The sequence below is a fragment of the Saccopteryx bilineata genome, chromosome 3, assembly GCF_036850765.1.
Source record: "Saccopteryx bilineata isolate mSacBil1 chromosome 3, mSacBil1_pri_phased_curated, whole genome shotgun sequence".
Classification (NCBI taxonomy): domain Eukaryota; kingdom Metazoa; phylum Chordata; class Mammalia; order Chiroptera; family Emballonuridae; genus Saccopteryx; species Saccopteryx bilineata.
Genome location: NC_089492.1, coordinates 234,084,216 through 234,100,873, shown reverse-complemented (window position 1 = coordinate 234,100,873; position 16,658 = coordinate 234,084,216). Strand labels below are relative to the sequence as shown.

General features: G+C 38.1%; 1 protein-coding gene across 1 annotated transcript in view; it reads left to right on the top strand.

Annotated features, from left to right (window-relative positions):
- Window positions 1–16,432, top strand: part of IL23R (interleukin 23 receptor) — a 101,886-nt gene extending 85,454 nt beyond the window's left edge. The window contains exons 9-12 of the mRNA XM_066264984.1: window positions 4,890–4,979; window positions 8,083–8,188; window positions 12,484–12,574; window positions 13,933–16,432. Coding sequence (XP_066121081.1) covers window positions 4,890–4,979; window positions 8,083–8,188; window positions 12,484–12,574; window positions 13,933–14,583 — 938 coding nt within the window. The 3' untranslated portion in view covers window positions 14,584–16,432. The remainder of the gene's footprint in view (window positions 1–4,889; window positions 4,980–8,082; window positions 8,189–12,483; window positions 12,575–13,932) is intronic.
- The last annotated feature ends 226 nt before the right edge of the window (window positions 16,433–16,658 follow it).

The window sequence follows — 16,658 nt, the reverse complement described above, 5'->3', positions numbered from 1 at the left end:
CAAGGGAAAAAGTAAATAAAGGTGCCTTATAAATGTCAATTCTCTTGGGCCAGTAATTCTACTTATAGATATCTAGCCTTAGTAAATAAACAGAGATCTGGAAAGGAGATTTATGTACAGTGCTATTTATCCCAGAGCTAGTTATAATAGTAACAGTTTGAAATACAATCTAAAAATTCAACAATAGCAATAGCTAACACTTACTAAGCTTTTAATTTGCATAAGGCATGATACTAAATGATTTATATGAATTAGCTCATCAAACCTCATAAGTGAAGTGGTTATTATCCAATTTTACAAATGAAGAAAATGAGTCACAGGAAGTTAAGCAATTTGCCCAGGGCTATGCAACTCCAAGTAGAAGAGCCAGGGTTTGGACTAAATTTTGTCTGAGTCCAAAGCTGGTGTCAATAGGGGAATGACTGAACAAATAAAGTACAAACATAATGAAGTATTAAGTTGTCTTTAGTATCATGGTTTTGAACAATTTATAATAAAATGAGGAAATGTTCACCTGTGGTTGCTCAGTGGCTAGAGCATCTACCTGGAACACTGAGGTCGCCAGTTCAAAACCCTGAGCTTGCTGGGTCAACGCACATTCATCAAATGACAAGCAAGCAATGAACAACTAAAGTAAAGCAACTATGAGTTGATACTTCTTGCTATCCACCCTTCTGTAAAATCTATAAATAAAACCTTTTTAAAAATGTAAAAAAAAGTTTATGATATACTATTTAATAAAAAAGAAAATCAAGACAGAACATTTAGTAAAGAGCAGTACCGATACACACACACAAAATAACAAATATAAAAAGAATTGTTCCCAGCTGGTGAAGAAATATAAAATTGCCTTTTTTCCCCCATACTCTTTTATACTTTTCAAGCAGCTTACAAGTTGCTTTTCAGAAGAAAATAACTTTAGGCTGGAATATTATAAGGATCAGTGCTAAACGGGTTAGCCCAACCACAACCCACGGTGGTGGGGTCCAGAGCCCCATAAGGCAGCAGCTCTAACCCCCTGGCCAGCCCCCAGAGGAGCAATGGCTAAGTCTCAGCACGATGGAGGCTGCTTGCAGAGCTGACTGAGCTTCCCCGTTCAAGCCATCCAGCTACAGAAGTAAGGTTATTACCAAAATTATTGGGGCCAGCAACCAGCAAAACTATGTGTCAATGTCAGAACTGAATGGAAATTTTTGCTCTGAGACTTCTACTCATGTGACTTTGGGCAAGTCGTTTAGCCTTTTTACACCTTTGTTTCCTCCTCCATAAAATAAGGGTAATAGGCCCTGGCCAGTTGGCTCAGTGGTAGAGCGTTGGCCTGGTGTGCAGGAGTCCCCGGTTCAATTCCCGGCCAGGGCACACAGGAGAGGCGCCTATCTGTTTCTCCACCCCTCCCCCTTCCTTCCTTTCTGTCTCTCTCTTCCCCTCCCACAGCCAAGGCTCCATTGGAGCAAAGTTGGCCCAGGTGCTGAGGATGGCTCCATGGCCTCTGCCTCAGGCGCTAGAATGGCCCTGGTCGCAACAGAGCAATGCCCCAAATGGGCAGAGCATCGCCCCCTGGTGGGCATGCCAGGTGGATCCTGGTCGGGCGCATGCAGGAGTCTGTCTGACTGCCTCCCCGTTTCCAACTTCAGAAAAATACAAAAATAAAAAATAAAAAATAAGGGTAATAGTATTACCTACCAGATAAAGTTGTGAGAATTGAATGAGAGGAAGTATGTAAAGGGAAGTACTGAGGAGATTGATGTGACATTATCCATAAGAAACAGATGAAATACATATTATTGCTAAGACCAAATCCTTTTGAGCAGAGTTGATTAAATTAGGCTGGTGTTTGATGGGCCAAAAAAAAGTGGTATATTATGGCTAAGTATAAGAAACTAAATATTTTTTTGTTTGAAACCACTCTAATTTCTTATGAACATATTTCTTCTATAAGACTACCTCTAATATCCAATGTCAGTGTGTATAAATTAAATAAAAATTTTACCAAAGTAGAGATGATTTGGGTTTTCTGAGTATACTCAATTATGTGCTGTGAGAGGCACATATTTAATATTCTGTTGCAAAGACAGAACTGTCCTATTATGGACACAATAGGCATTAACTAAACAATAAAAATACCAAGAGATTTTTCTAGCACATTAGTCAATACACTGATGATCACAGCTAACATAGTTTTTCAGTTATAAAAGTGGTGCATGTACGTCATTCTGTGTTTGTGAATGCCTTTGTATGTGTACTTGGAAATACTATAAATTACTAATAGCAGGTAGATTACAAAGATAGGATTAGAGATGGTTCTTTTATTTTTCCTGTTAGAATTCTTCTTTCTTATTATGGTTACTGCTTTTATAATGAAAAATGTTAAATATCATCTAAGAAGAAATTACCTAACCACTTGGTGGCAGTATGCCATGAAGAATATAATCTATATAGCTTCATTTCAGTCCTACACTTAAAAATTTTGCCATTGACTTGATTCCTTGTAAAATAATCTTGTTTATAAATTATTTTACTTCAGATATCTGATTCTTTATGAAATTACTCTCTGATAATTAAGCCTCTCTTTTAAATGACTTTAATATAATCTCATTTAAACTAATGCACCTGGTTGATTTGAAACTATGATAACAAAAAACCTTAAAGGAAGATTGTGTTTACTTTTTTTTTTTTTTACAGAGACAGAGAGAGAGTCAGAGAGAGTGATAGATAGGGACAGAGAGATAGGAATGAAGAGAGATGAGGAGATGAGAAGCATCAATCATCAGTTTTTCATTGCGACACCTTAGTTGTTCATTGATTGCTTTCTCGTATGTTCCTTGACCGCGGGCCTTCAGCAGACTGAGTAACCCCTTGCTTGAGCCAGCGACCTTGAGTCCAAGCTGGTGAGCTTTGCTCAAACCAGATGAGCCCGCACTCAAGCTGGCGACCTCGGGATCTCAAACCTGGGTCCTCCACATCCCAGTCTGACACTCTATTCACTGCGCCACCGCCTGGTCAGGCGTGTTTATTCTTTATTAGGGCTAATAAAGCCCTAGTCAGATTTGAAAATTATTTTTATATGATGCAAATTAATAACTAAAATTTCACTGCCAAATAACTACCTGTACTTTATACAACAGAATTGCATTAATCTATATTAGAAGCCAACAGATGGCCTGACCTATGGTAGCACAGTGGATGAAGTATTGACCTGGAATGCTGAGATCACCAGTTTGAAACCCTGGGCTTGCCCGGTCAAGGCACATATGGGAGTTGATGCTTCCTGCTCCACCCCCCCTTCTCTCTCTCTCTTCTTTCTAAAATGAATAAATAAAGTCTTTTAAAAAGGGGGGGAGCCAACAGCAATATATCTTCTTGAATAAAAACGCTAATTTTAAAATAGTGAAAATGAAAATAGTAATGCAGCAACATATGCTATAAACCCATGGTTTCGACAAATTGAAAATGGTGTCACATTTTAATGGTACATTTATCTTAAAATTTCAAACGGATGTAGAGATGCAGACTCCTGTGTGGGCTCCCTGAGAATGAACAGAAGCTTATAAAATACTACTTGAGATGAGCAAGCCTGGCTGCCGGCCATGGTGCATCATCTGGCTCCCTCAGAATCTGATGGAGCCACATACTTGGAACAAAAGACCTAGTGAAGCCTGGAGAAGCCAGAAGGAATTTCTGATTTGTCACAATTCAGTCAAACATTTCCCTCTGGCTGCAGAGAAGCCAGCACAAAAACATAGGGAAGAACTTTTGTCTTTTCTGATGTTTTCATCTTCTGAGATTCCCTGCCCATTGTTCTTGGAAAACTGCTCTTAAGTTGAGCTTGTGCTGGCACCAGATCCACCTTTAAAGAAAAAAAACCTTCCAAAGACCCACAGAACCTTTTTATGGGAACTCTGATATTTTATTCAAACAGAGTTGTCTGGGCCACATAGCTTGTTATATAGATGTGTGATATCTCAATGGCCAGTAAGGACACCTCCACTTATGATTTCCTCTGGCCCCCAAAGTGATTCGTTTAAAAGAGGCCTTTGAACACTGAAATCAGATTGACTAAATAATAGGGCTTGAGGTGCTCATGGAGATCCAGGGCTTAGAACCATTTCCAGGAATGTCTTCTGTCAGCTGGGAGAATCACGTCCTTGAAATCACCTCTGGCAGCTTTTAATGATCAGGAGCAAAGAGATGGGTAAGGAAGCTCCAGGACTCTTTTGAGTTCAGACTGAAAGCGAGTTCACAGTCAAGGTTGCTCACCCATGCTGGTCAGAAGCTTTCATTAGCAGCATCCTGAAAGCCTTTAGGACGAGCCCGAGCTGGCCAGGATCCTTGCCAGCGGGACTGGAGCAGAGGGAAGTCACTGATGACACTCCACCCCTGTGTTACAACCTCAGAGTGTCTGATAATCAAAATTTGGCTTCCTATGTGGTGCCAAGATGCTGTTCACTAACAGCATCTCAAAGATTGTGCAAAGGCAAGAATGACACATGTTGGAGGCTCTTAAGGAAACTTAAATGTTACTGCATCATCTATTAGAGGGAATCAAGTAGAGACCAATTACTGCATTTTTCTGGCTCAGTGAATGAAAACAAGCTCCTTGGTATTTGTTGCCTAGAAGCCTCATAAAATTAGTGGACACACCTTGAAGTTTTACAAACCCTAAGTATTTTTAGTGTGTTTTTCAGTATTTCTTCCTTTGGATTTACCCAATTAAATAAAAAGAAGAAAAGACACACAATCGAAGGCCTTTGCTTTTATGCCATTTTTCAAACCTATTAAAGTTACTGTTTTACTTTAATCGTCTCCAAACAAGTAAAGAAACTCTCTAGGAAACTGGGTAACCTGAGTGCAAAATATGAAAAGCTGATGCTATTTTCTTTTTATTTAAGTTCCCCTGGTCACAATGAAATCATCCCAACATGATACTCGGAATTCAGAGCTTCTAATTGCTTCTATCTTTAAAGGACACCTTATTTCTGGTAAGAAAATACAACTTGGATTTTTCTAGTAATCTTTACTAATCATTTATTTGAATTCTCCATACTGGAAAAAATTATGTGTCAGGCATAAATTTCTTGATAAGAAGATTTGCCTTATGCTTCCTATAGGAAAAGAATCAATAAAGGTCGGCTTAAAATTGAATTTAAAGAGTGGTAAAGGTGAATTTCACCAGCTTTTGCTCTGGGTTGGATACATTTTCATTTCAATTGGTGCTGGAGCTCAAGCCTCTAAGACTTCTTTCTACAGTGTGTCTGTAAATCATGGTGCACTTTTGACTGGTCACAGGAAAGCAACAAAAGATAATAGAAATGTGAAGTCTGCACCAAATAAAAGGAAAACTCTCCCAGTTTCATACCTATTCAGTGCAGTTTGATGTGGGCTCATGCACAGATTTTTTAGGGCTCCTTAGGTAGCTATCCTGTATAGCCTCTAAAGACTCATCACTGACTGATGGTCTACCAGAACGGGGTTTCTCCACCAAACTGCGGGTTTCCTTCAACTGCTTATCCCACCGAGTAATGTTGTTCTTATGTGGTGGTGCTTTGTTATAAAAGCGCCGATATTCACGTTGCACTTTGGTCACGGATTCGAATTTAGCAAGCCACAGAACACACTAAACTTTCCTCTGTACCATCCACATCTCGACTGGCATGGTCGTGGGCTGCTCCGCTGTATACACGGTGTTACGTCATCATCTGCACATGCGCACATGCTGCCACATCATCCTACAGAAACTGGGAGAGTTTTTATTTTATTTGGTGCAGATTTCACATTTCTATCGTCTTTTGTTGCTTTCCTGTGACCAGTCAAAAGTGCACCATGACTTTACGGACACACTGTAAAATATTTCCATTATTTTAGTGGCTAGGAGTTTTATATACACCATGCGCTAGGAGTTTTATATACATCATCTTTTTCAATCTCCAAAACAATCTGATGAGAGAAGGGTTCATACTTTTTTACAGAAGGAAAAGCTGAAGCTCACCGAGGTTGAAGAACTTGTCCGAGTTCACACTGAGTGACAGACAAAAATTCAAATCCTGACTTTCAAATTCTGAAGTTTGTACACTTTCTATCATAAAAAACAATCCTATTTTATTTGTTAGTATGACTCAAGATTTTCCATTGATGAACATACCTACACATTTTAGGCATAAAAAGATTTTAGATCAGGTGTGCAATGGGCAAATACAACTCTACATTGAAATTCCAAACTGGAAAATGTTAAGCATGACTATTTCACTACTGGCCACTGGTAGACATTTTCTTGCATAGAAATCTGACAGTTATAGCAAAGAATTTTTCCAGATTATATTGACATTCTTTGGACTTGTGTTTATTTATTTAACAAATATTCATTAAGTAACTACTATGTGCCAGGCTCTGTTCTGGGGGCTGGGGAATCAGTAGTGAAAAAAATAAACAAAGCCCCTGTCCTCACGGAGCTTATTCTAGAGAGATGGGGGAGGTGAGAAAAACAACAAACAAAACAAGAAGAATAAAGTCAGGTGGTGGAAAATGTCATAAAGAAACATGAAGCAAGGTATGAGCACTCTGTACATGTGAATCGCTTACAAGCCGACAGGTTGAATACAGATCACTAACTACTGATGCCTACACACCTTGATATTTCTGTGCGAAGAGTGGAGGCTAGGAACTTATGGCAGTTCCATCAGATAGGTATTATCTCTATTTTACAGAAGAGAAAACTTGAGCTTCAGCAAGTTTATAATTATGCCCCAAAGTTATAGAGCTGATAAGTGACAGTCCATTTCAAACCCGGGTATCTCGGGTCACTCTGCTCTGCTCTTGGTCCCCTTTACCCAGTCAGATGTTAACGTGAGTATTCTCCATCCTCCAAGCACTAATGCCCAAGGGTATGTGCCAATCAGTATCTTCCATTAGTTGCATGAAATCTTCAGCATCCGTGTTTTAGTCCTAAGAAAACACTAATTTCATATCTCTCTAGAACTTTGAAGTAATCTAAGCCTCTGCCCACCAATTGGCTTTAGGAGAGGGGCTGGACAGCCCTAGAGATTCCCAAGGGTATGGTAGGTCAGAGGTGGATTAAGGTTGGTTGAGGCCCCAGGCACAGAAGAAAATATTGGGCCCCTTAAAAAAATAAAGGCAGGATAAAAATACATGTTAATCATATTTTTAAATAAATAAAAACTATTATGTACTATTAATGTTAAAATTGCACATATGAAACCAAACTTGGTGTTGAATGTCCTTCCTCAGCAGGAAAAAATTCATGACTTTTAAAGAATGATGACAAGTTCTATATAACTTCTTTCTCACACAATAGGTTAAATAAAAAACAACACCCCAGTTGTGATTGTGGCCAGTTTTAGACTCTGTTACAAGCAATTGGGAATTCTTGCTTTTGTCAGAAACACCAAATGGGGTTCATCACTTAACCTTTTTATGTAAAATATGCATGCACAAGCTCAGAAGAATGTCTAATGCTAACCACATTTGCTGGAGATGCACTTCTAGAAACCCACTGACATCATGTACATTCAAACCAATTTTTTTAAACAAAAAGAATTGTTATGCAGTTTGAAAGGGCAGTCACTTTATAGTGTAAGGTCAAGATTAATTTTGTTTTGCTCTGTTTCTTTTCTTTTTTTATTTTTTTTTTATTTTTTATATTTTTTACAGAGGCAGAGATAGACAGAGCCAGACAGACAGGAACAGAGAGAGATGAGAAGCATCAATCATTAGTTTCTCGTTGCGCGTTGCGACTTCTTAGTTGTTCATTGATTGCTTTCTCATATGTGCCTTGACTGTGGGCCTTCAGCAGACCGAGTAACTAACCCCTTGCTGGAGCCAGCGACCTTGGGTCCAAGCCGGTGAGCTTTTTGCTCAAACCAGATGAGCCCACGCTCAAGCTGGCGACCTTGGTGTCTCAAACCTGGATCCTTCCACATCCCAGTCCAACGCTCTATCTACGGCGCCACCACCTGGTCAGGCTGTTTCTTTTCCTTTGAGATCACTGACTTTGCCTTTGTGAGAACAATGATTCTGATATTAAATGGACACTAATGCTTAGCTAAAATCATTTTTCTTTCTCTTCAGACAACAGGCAACAGGACATTGGACTTTTATCAGGAATGATCTCGTTGGCTGTTTTGCTGTCAGTTCTTTCATTGATTGGGATATTTAACAAATCGCTCCGAACTGGGTAGGTTTTTGCAGAATTTCTGTTTTGTACATGTATTTGTACCATCAAAATGTAGCCAATTCAGTTATTTACGAGCAAAATCCATCAACATTTTTATTCGGAGAAAGCAACAGTATTTAATGAGAACCTACTTATACCAAACTCTTTACAAACGGCATTCATTTAATCCTCAAATGACCCTGCCAGAAATGTTTAATGGTCTGATTTACAGAAGACTACAAGGCTGATAGAGGTTAAGTGGTCAACCCAAGATTACTAAACACTAAGCAGGAGTCAGAACTGGCTGATCTCACAGCCATGTACTCTCACTGTGCCTTTAAGTTTATCTACAGTGACTAGGTTTAGAGTAGTTAAGTTGTAACCTACCTCAGATTCTAACCAAGCAAATCCTCTGAATCAGTGTGCACAGAAGTGTTGCACCATCTGAATTCACTACTTCGACACCAATTGTGTTAGTGTTTTAGCATGCAGCCCCAGTGCCCACTCTCCTTGGCCTTCTTCAGTCATTTTCCCCCAATATGATATTAGTAAGATCTATAGCTAGTTATTTAAAAACAAGATTATGAGGAAAGCAAGGCCTTTGGTTGCCTAAATTTTACCAGATGTACTGAATACATATTTCTAATCTGTTGTTTCATGTGGCAGCAATGACTCACATTTTAACACATATGAATGATCCATGCCTAATTGGCACTGGGTTTCTCTTTGTTGCCATCACTAGCTTCATGAGATAACCTTTCTTCTAAATTTATAATCAAAGTGCAATAGATTTAGAATAAACTATTCTAAATAAAGTATACTGCTTACTTTTTAAATTTATGTGTGATATTTCCTCAGAACCTAAGTATTTAAATTACACATTAATAAACATATCCCTAGTACCCTTAAAAGGTGGGAAAATGAATATAAACTTTATTTTCGTTTGTTTTATTTTTATTTAATTTATTTTATTCATTTTAGAATGAGAGGATGGGAGAAATAGGGGGAGACAAGAAAGTGTGCTATGCAGGAGGCGTGGTACAGAGTTGCAGTTACGGGTGGATTTTAGGAAGAAATTTATTATGATTAATAACAATAAAAAGTAATCAAAGCAAAAATCAAAAGGGGCTTGAACTTATGTAACCTATAGTAGAATCAACACAACAATAAACTATACAACATCACCAGGCGAACAAACATCAGCCTGGGCTCTACCTCTACACAGCATCACCAGACAGAAAAACATCAGCCTGGGCTCTAGAGTAATAGCTAGTTAAAGCAATAGACTAAGAAAAAGAGAACTGTGAGTGTGCACAAATCTCACCACACCGTGGAGGAACACATCACCAGACCAGAAAGTGTCAGCCTGGGCTCCAAAGTTGGTCACCCACTGTGTGCATCAATAAAGAAGAGTTCCCTAGAGCTTTAGGGGCGGTCTGAGACCCCACATATATCTATAGGAAATTTTTGGCTGGAGGTTATTAAATGAGGGTCCTTTGTGCATAACCTCTAGGAGTAAAGAAAGGTCACCACGCTCTGAAATAATAATAATAATTGCTTAGACTGGCAATCAAGTGGTAAGAACATCCTCCCAGCTTCAGGGGAAACTACAGCAGGACTTCTTATCCCGCCCTGAGTCAATGACTCAGTCATTTCTGCAGCCATTTTTTGTGACCCTTATTGTTCATGTTCAATTGAGTTCAAATTCATGTGTGTGTGTATAATTCATATACATATATATATATATGAATATATACAGTGTGTCCGTAAAGTCATGATGCACTTTTGACTGGTCACAGAAAAGCAACAAAAGACGATAGAAATGTGAAATCTGCACCAAATAAAAAGAAAACTCTCCCAGTTTCATACCTATTCAGTGTAGTTCAATGTGGGCTCATGCACAGATTTTTTAGGGCTCCTTAGGTAGCTATCCCGTATAGCCTCTACAGACTCGTCACTGACTAATGGCCTACCAGAACGGGGTTTCTCCACCAAACTGCGGGTTTCCTTCAACTGCTTATCCCACCGAGTAATGTTATTCCTATGTGGTGGCGCTTCGTTAAAAACGCGCCGATATTCACGTTGCACTTTGGTCATGGATTCGAATTTAGCAAGCCACAGAATACACTGCACTTTCCTCTGTACCGACCACATCTCGACTGGCATGGCTGTGGGCTGCTCCACTGTATACACGGTGTTAGGTCATCATCTGCACATGTGCACATGCTGCCACATCATCCTACAGAAACTGGGAGGGTTTTCCTTTTATTTGGTGCAGATTTCACATTTCTATAGTCTTTTGTTGCTTTCCTGTGACCAGTCAAAAGTGCACCATGACTTTACGGACACACTGTGTGTGTGTGTGTGTGTGTGTGTGTGTATTCACATACTGTTCCTCCACAGAGAGCAACATAGATTTGTGGTTCCACTTATTTATGCATGCATTGGCTGATTCTTGTATGTGCCCTGACTGGGATAAAACCCACAACCTTGGCACATCAGGACAATGTTCCAACCAACTGAACTACCCAGCCAGGGTTATTTTAGGCCATTTTAAAATATACTTGATTATAAAGCCTTTTGAAACATTTTAATGTTCAAATTTATAACACATAAAAATATTATTTGTGTTGTTATTTAAAGAAGTCTAAGTTAGTGTAAAATTCTAAATAACATTAAATTTGTTACTAAGAATTAACTTCCTCTTAAGAACAAATAAGAAAATAGGCACCTGAAACCTATATAATTTTATTAACCAATGTCACTCCAATAAATCTAATAAAAAATTAAAGAAAATAAGACAATTCTTTGCTAATTAAATTATTTAAATAAGCATTCTTTTTATAAAGACAAACAAGAGATAATTCTTATATAACTATTATACATATGAACACATACTGTTATTTACTATAACCATATATTATACTGATATATATATATAAATTTTATTTCAGAAGTAGAACTGGAAAACAGAGAGTAAAACATCTTAAATTATGAAACCAAAAGTGGGTAAATATACATATATATATTGTACATCTATATGTCTATAGATGTATATATATATTCTCACTGTATCAGCAGCTATATAAGAAGTTTTCTACAATAGCATAAGTTTACTAATTTGATCTAATTTTAGGTATAGAAAGAGAGTATAAATTATTTAAAATGAAACAAAACAAAACAGCAGAATCACAAAAGTTTGCATAAGTAAGAAAATTATTTCTACCCTACAGTTCAAGGTCAAATTGGACTAGCAAAGTACCTTCAGCTATTTTGGTTGTTACTTAGTAAAAGTTCATAGAGAAGCTGCTTAAACAGATAAACAAGTCTGATCTGTTGTTAATGGATGCTTGGCTAACGTGGATAAATGTGCCAGAGGTTCAGTTTCATTTCTTCTAAGTTCCTGGTACAACCTTTTTGCTCAAGTCAATTTTTACTGTAAATGCAGAAAGTGCCAAGGGGTAGCTTTCGTGAAGAAGGGAGTCATACACAGCTTCTCCCGCTTCTTTCCATCGCCTCCCCCCAGTGATCCTGAATAAGGGACAAGTGCTATCCTGACTGTGCCACAATACTGTAAGGCATCTCCGCAGCCCCATTCCATCCACACACAGTTAGAGGCACCACTATCATCTTGACCCTATTTGGAATCATTACAAATTCAGAATTAGAGAACCTCAAATTATATGGTTTTATTATAAAACATTCTCTTCTTTAAACCTTTATTTTTTTTAAAGTTCTTTTTAAAAATTTATTTCTTGATTTTTAGAGAGAGAGAGAAAGACAGAAATGTCCATCTGTTCCTGTATGTGCCCTGACTGGGAACTGAACCCACAACCTCTGTTTTAGGATGATACTCTCACCAACTGAGCTACCCAGCTAAGGCCTCTTCTTTAATACTTTCTGTGGTTATGGTCACACTGGAAAGTTCTACAAAATATCCCTTAAGTTTTCCGGTGTTTCCACATTGAGATCTCCTGCTCATCATGCTCTCTGCCATATCTAACACATGCACAGTTTTCACTTCCAGGGTGCTTCTCCCACTTGTCTTGAATCTGGTGTGAGTGCTTTGAAATGTTCCAGACCATTAGAGAGTAACAGAGCAATAAAGAGAAGAGAACAGATATTAAACTCTGAACAGATATTAAATCAACTTCCCACTTAACTACTTAAAGAGATGGAAATCTTAGCTCCTGCTTCTGAAATTTTTACTTTTATTATGCATTTTATTCTAGGAGATTTTCTAATCTCCTACATGATTGTCTGCACCAAATCCTAAAATAGTAGAATGCTTCTAATGCGTCGTTTTTGTTTTTTAGAATTAAAAGAAGAATCTTATTGCTAATACCAAAATGGCTTCATGAAGATATTCCTAATGTGGAAAACAGTAATATTGTGAAAACGCTACAGGTAACTGAACACCATCAGATAAAAACTAAATGGCAGCTGTGACCAAGAGGGCAGTTTAACAGAGTAGAATTTCCATTCCAATAAATAAATCTGTGTGCATATTAGCATAACTGTATAAACACATGTAGAAATAAAATTATACATATTTCAAATCACACTTGAGAGATGATCAAGTTAGGAAAAGAAAAGAGGGGTAGATGAAAGAAACAATGCTATTCAAAAGAGAAAAGTGAAGTGGAAGATTGTAGGCTAGGTGCCAGAGTCATTTGGTGGCCGTGCAATTGGTAGGTGTCTTCAAGGACCAAAGGAAGAGGGTATAAAAGCTCAATTGAATGAGCCTCAAAGACACAAAGAGATTTTTGTTTTACATGAAATTGGAGAAGCAGGTGAAGACCAAGGAGGACACCTTCTCGTTCTGGAGACCCAATGGGATTCAACAAAAAAATGTGAGAGGTCTGTGGGAGATGGTGTTACCAGCTGTGGGCCTGGTTTCCACTCCAGCAAAGAAGAGAAGGCAATGCTCTGCCCACCAGGGGGCGATGCTTTGCCCCTCTGGGGCGTCGCTCTGCTGAGACCAGAGCCACTCTAGCGCCTGGGGCAGAGGCCAAGGAGCCATCCCCAGCACCCGGGCCATCTTTGCTCCAATGGAGCCTTGGCTGCGGGAGGGGAAGAGAGAGACAGAGAGGAAGGAGAGGGGGAGGGGTGGAGAAGCAGATGGGCGCTTCTCCTGTGTGCCCTGGCCGGGAATCGAACCGGGGACTTCTGCACGCCAGGCCGACGCTCTACCACTGAGCAAACCAGCCAGGGCCTTAAGGACTCCATTCAAAGTCAACTTACTCCTCAAACACCCACCTCCTAATACCATCATGCTGGGGATTAAGGCTTCGACGTATGAATTTTGGAGGGACACAAACATTCAGTTCATAGCAGTCTCAAATGGAAACAAAACAGGATTTTCCTCCTACCCCTTTTTTTCATTTAAGCAACCAAGCATTTTCTTATTGTAAGGCTCGGTAATATTACGAAGAATTCCAACATATTTCAAAAGACCCTGAAATAATATGAAGTTAATATGCAAAATGCTTCTTTCTCTTTAAAAATTTTAAACCAGGATGTGTGCTTAAAACGTGCATTATTTTTATTATTCCTTTCCTTCAATATCCTCATGGGAGGATTTAATAAAGATTTGGAATTGAGCAGGATAACAAAGGAGAAAATTGTATGGGAAGATAAACAATATAAGAAAAGGGAGGGGGATAGGAGAGTTGAGGGAAATTAGAATTCCACTTCTTATTCTGTTAACCAGCTGGCCCCTTTAAATGTCTTTTGTAAAATAAAACAATGCTTTTTCTTCCCAGGAAAAAAGTGAATTTATGAATAACAATTCCAGCGAACAGGTCCTCTATGTTGAGCCAATGATTACAGAGATAGAAATCCTTCTCCGAGAAGAACACAAGCCCACAGACTACAAAAAGGAAAATGCAGGATCCTTGGAGACAAGAGACTGCCTGCAAAAGTCCCTGCTCACCAACACCACCACTGTGTATCTTCCTAACCTCAACACTGGCTATAAACCCCAGGTTTCAAATGTTCTCAGTGAGGGAAACCATCTTGGCGATAATGATGAGACAGCTTCCTCAACTCTTAAACCACTAGTCGATTCCTTAGACCTGGAGAAGAATGCCCGGTTTAAAAAATATCCTAATTTTGCTCTTTCTGTCTCAAATGTGAATTCGCTAAGTAATACACTATTTCTTGAAGAATTAAACCTCATTTTAAATCAAGGAGAATGCAGTCCTTCTGACAGGCAAAACTCAACAGAGGGGGAAAGTACCATGCTTTTGGAAAATGCTTCGCCCAGTGAAACTATTCCAGAACAGACACTGCTGCCCGATGAATTTGTTTCCTGTTTGGGGATCATGAACAAGGAGTTGCAATCTAGTAATTCCTATTTCCCACAAAATATTCTGGAAAGCCACCTTAATAGGATTTCACTCTTGGAAAAGTAGAGCTGCGTAGTTAAAATTAATGTGAGAAAGCTGCTTTGCAATCTGACGTTGAATTTCCCCCTCAACATAAATTTCATTCTGCTGTGTTTTTTAAAATTAGAGAATTAACATCCAAAGATGGAACATACTTCTTGGTCAAAAAGGCAGCAGCAATATTAGGAGCACCTCTTGAATTTTTTTTTTAAATATCAGCTACATTCTTTTTATTTTTCCTCATTGCAAGTCACAGAACAGATCTCTCTGTTGTATGAAGGAAAAATAATACAAAAATACATGGTAGGGAAGGAAATGCTGAAAAGAGTGATTTTAAAATCAAGACATTAATATTAGATTGCAAGGAGAGAAGCAAATTTAATTTTTATTTTATTTCTTAAAATTCTCTTGAGTAGATAAAAATATAGCCCCCAAGAACAAAATTAGTAAGGGACAGAAACAGAGGAGCGATTAGAGGAGCGATTATTAGCATGTTTGCTGTGTTTTTCCCTAGTACTCTGTATTCAGGTGTTAGGGATTTGATCTTTCCTTACTTTGACTATGGACTAAGAAAGTTATAAAACAAGAATGTGTGGAAATCATGAGATTGCCATCTTCATATATGTTAAGAATGATGGCATTGTTCTGTGGTGTGGTTGGTGTACTAATTACACTTAGTAGAATTAATGAAGTAGCAGATGCAGGGTCAGCAAGGTGTAATTCTTTTGTGATCAACTATGTATTAGATATATGTCAGAAAATTACTGTTCAAATGTATATATGTTGCCTGACCTGTAGTGGTGCAGTGGATAAAGCATTGACCTGGAACGCTGAGGTCACCAGTTTGAAACCCAGACTTGCCTGGTCAAGGCACATAAGGGAGTTGATGCTCCCTGTTCCCCCTCCTTCTGTCTCTCTCTCCCCTTTCTCTCTAAAAATGAATAGATAAATTTTTTTTAAAAAACTGATATATGTCTAAATACTTGCCACACTTTCCATTGCTCCATATTCCATGTCTTCTGCAGACATCACCAATTGATCAGCACATGCCTGTCCGCTCAGCCTTGAAATGGCTTCAGAGTCAATCATCTCATGAATGGACCTAGAGACTATAATGCTAAATGAGATAAGCCAGCAGAGAAAGAGAAATACCATATGATTTCATTCATATGTGGAATCTGATGAACAAAACAAACTAGCAAACTATACAAAAAAGAAAAAGAAGAATCAATCATTTCGACACAGTGCTAGTGATGGCCACAATCAATAATGGCTGAGGCTGGAGATAAACTCCACCTGCCAACCAGGTCAATAATAAAAACAGGATGATCTTAAAAATATAAAATGCATATTTAAAGCTGAGAATTGGTACCCAGCAAACTTCACTATTGTGATTAATTTCTTTGTTGATCAAGGGGAACAATTTTTTAATGATGAGAACAATGTGAAAATAGGGTAGCTTACCCACTTAGTTTCTCTTTCTCTTCTAAATTGTCAAAATAACATATTCAGATTATATAGTTTAATCTTATTATAACAAATCAAGCAATTAATGGAAAAAGGGACCAGTTGCCAACCATGTGTTTAGCATCTGAACAAGCTATTTTGTTTTGTTTTTGAACTTTTTTAAATAAAAAAAAGAAAAATTTCATTTAAAAGAGGATGGCCAAACACCCTGGTTTTCCTGGTTTTTTATCCCCAATGATAAATACAATCAGTGTACCCTTTTACTCTCAGAAGCATCTCACTGGATGATAAATCATATGGTCATATATTTGTGAAGACTGTTTAATGTCCAGCTTGTAAGTAATTAATCACAAGTCATCTCTTTTTTGCATTGACAACCCTCTTTATTTTAATTTATATCATTTACTAAAGCCATTTTCTTCCAAAAATAGAATATTAGTATTCACAGTGCAAAAACCATATCCTATTCTGTGAAATGCTATTCTATTTTTCCAAAAATATGTATATATTAGCTATATTTTACATATCCTGAAAGTATATTTTAAATCACTGATGAAATACTAATATTAAATATCTTGATTTGTAAATGATCATAAGCCTTTGCTTTATTCTTCTTCAAAGGGAGAATGTTATGA